At 62.2% G+C, this 1,192-nt stretch overlaps 1 protein-coding gene across 1 annotated transcript in view; it reads right to left on the bottom strand.

Annotated features, from left to right (window-relative positions):
- CCDC42 (coiled-coil domain containing 42) overlaps positions 1–676 on the bottom strand; it is a 3,644-nt gene extending 2,968 nt beyond the window's left edge. Inside the window, exons 1-3 of the mRNA XM_017731586.1 lie at positions 612–676; positions 203–308; positions 1–76 (exon numbers count right to left, since the gene is read on the bottom strand). The exon at positions 1–76 is cut by the window's left edge and continues 1 nt beyond it. Of these exons, the coding sequence (XP_017587075.1) occupies positions 1–76; positions 203–308; positions 612–676 (247 nt within the window). The remainder of the gene's footprint in view (positions 77–202; positions 309–611) is intronic.
- Between the last annotated feature and the right edge of the window lie 516 nt (positions 677–1,192).

Raw genomic sequence — 1,192 nt, 5'->3', positions numbered from 1 at the left:
GCGCTTTCAGCTGGCCCCTCCTGGCGTGCAGTTCCCTCCACTGCTCAGCAAGGGCCTCCATCCTCTCCATGAAGGCCTGGCAGCACCAGGGCGAGGGTGACACAGCTGCCACAGCCAGAGCCACTCCCTGCCTGCTCCTGCCACCCTCCAAAGCCCCACCAGCCCTCCCAGCCATGTCCCAGCACCCTCCCACCTTCCTCACCTCCTCTTTCTCTTCCACAACCTTCTCCATCAATCGCACTTCTTTCATCTTCTTCAGGAGGCAGATAAACGAGTTTGTGGAGTCCTCCTCTCTCACCCGGAATTCCCTGACACAGATTTCCTCAGGTTACACTCTGGATCCCGTTCCTGGCAGGATGCTGGATTGCTCTGGGAGCTGGACTGTGTCCCAGGTGTGGTGACAGGAGCCCAACCCCAGTTCAGAACCCCTCCGGCAGCGTGGCCTCCCCAGCCCTCCCCTGCAGGGACCCTCCAGCGCAGCCAGCGGGGCTCCAGGGAATGACGGGGCTGGGAAAGGGAGGCACAGGAGGAACAGAGAAGGGATGGGAGTTTGCCACGGCAGGGGAAGGAGGGATGGGGAAACAAGAGATGAGGGCAGAGGAGCCCCTCACCTGAGCAGGGGCAGGAGTCTCTCCTTGTACTGCCCCCGGTAATAGCGCACGTCCTCGTGTGCCATCGCTGCGGCCACGTCCAGCCGCTGGCCCTGCCCTGGCCCCTGGGCAGCCCGAGGGCACTGCAACATCTGCAACAAGCCCTGGGGCTACTCCACTCCACCAGGACAAGGCCTGGGGCTACTCTCACTCCCAGAGAGAGGCCCTGTGACTCCTCCAACCATTGTGACAGGTCCAGTGGCTCCCCCCGCCATTGTGACAGCTCCTGTAGTTACTCCAAGCACTGTGGCAGAGCCAGGGGCTACTCCCAGCACTGTGACAACTCCTGTGAACTCCCTGGCACCACAGGGACTGACCACTGTGTCCAGGACCAGGAATTTTTTCATTCCCTTCTCTTCTTCATTCATCTTCTCTGCTTCCTCCTCTGCCCAGATCTGGCCCTTGTGCCGTGTGCCCTCAGCTGCCCTGGGGGCTCTGTCGGGGCCCCTGGCAGCCACATCCCCCTGTCCCAGCACTCCCAGGCTCCTTTCCCACAGCCCAGCTGGGAATGCAGCCCAGGCCCATCCTCAGGCATGGCTGAG

The sequence above is a fragment of the Corvus brachyrhynchos genome, unplaced genomic scaffold (assembly GCF_000691975.1).
Source record: "Corvus brachyrhynchos isolate BGI_N302 unplaced genomic scaffold, ASM69197v1 scaffold904, whole genome shotgun sequence".
NCBI classification, from domain to species: Eukaryota; Metazoa; Chordata; class Aves; order Passeriformes; family Corvidae; genus Corvus; species Corvus brachyrhynchos.
Note: the sequence above shows the minus strand (reverse complement) of the source record. Positions and strands in the feature narration are given on the sequence as shown.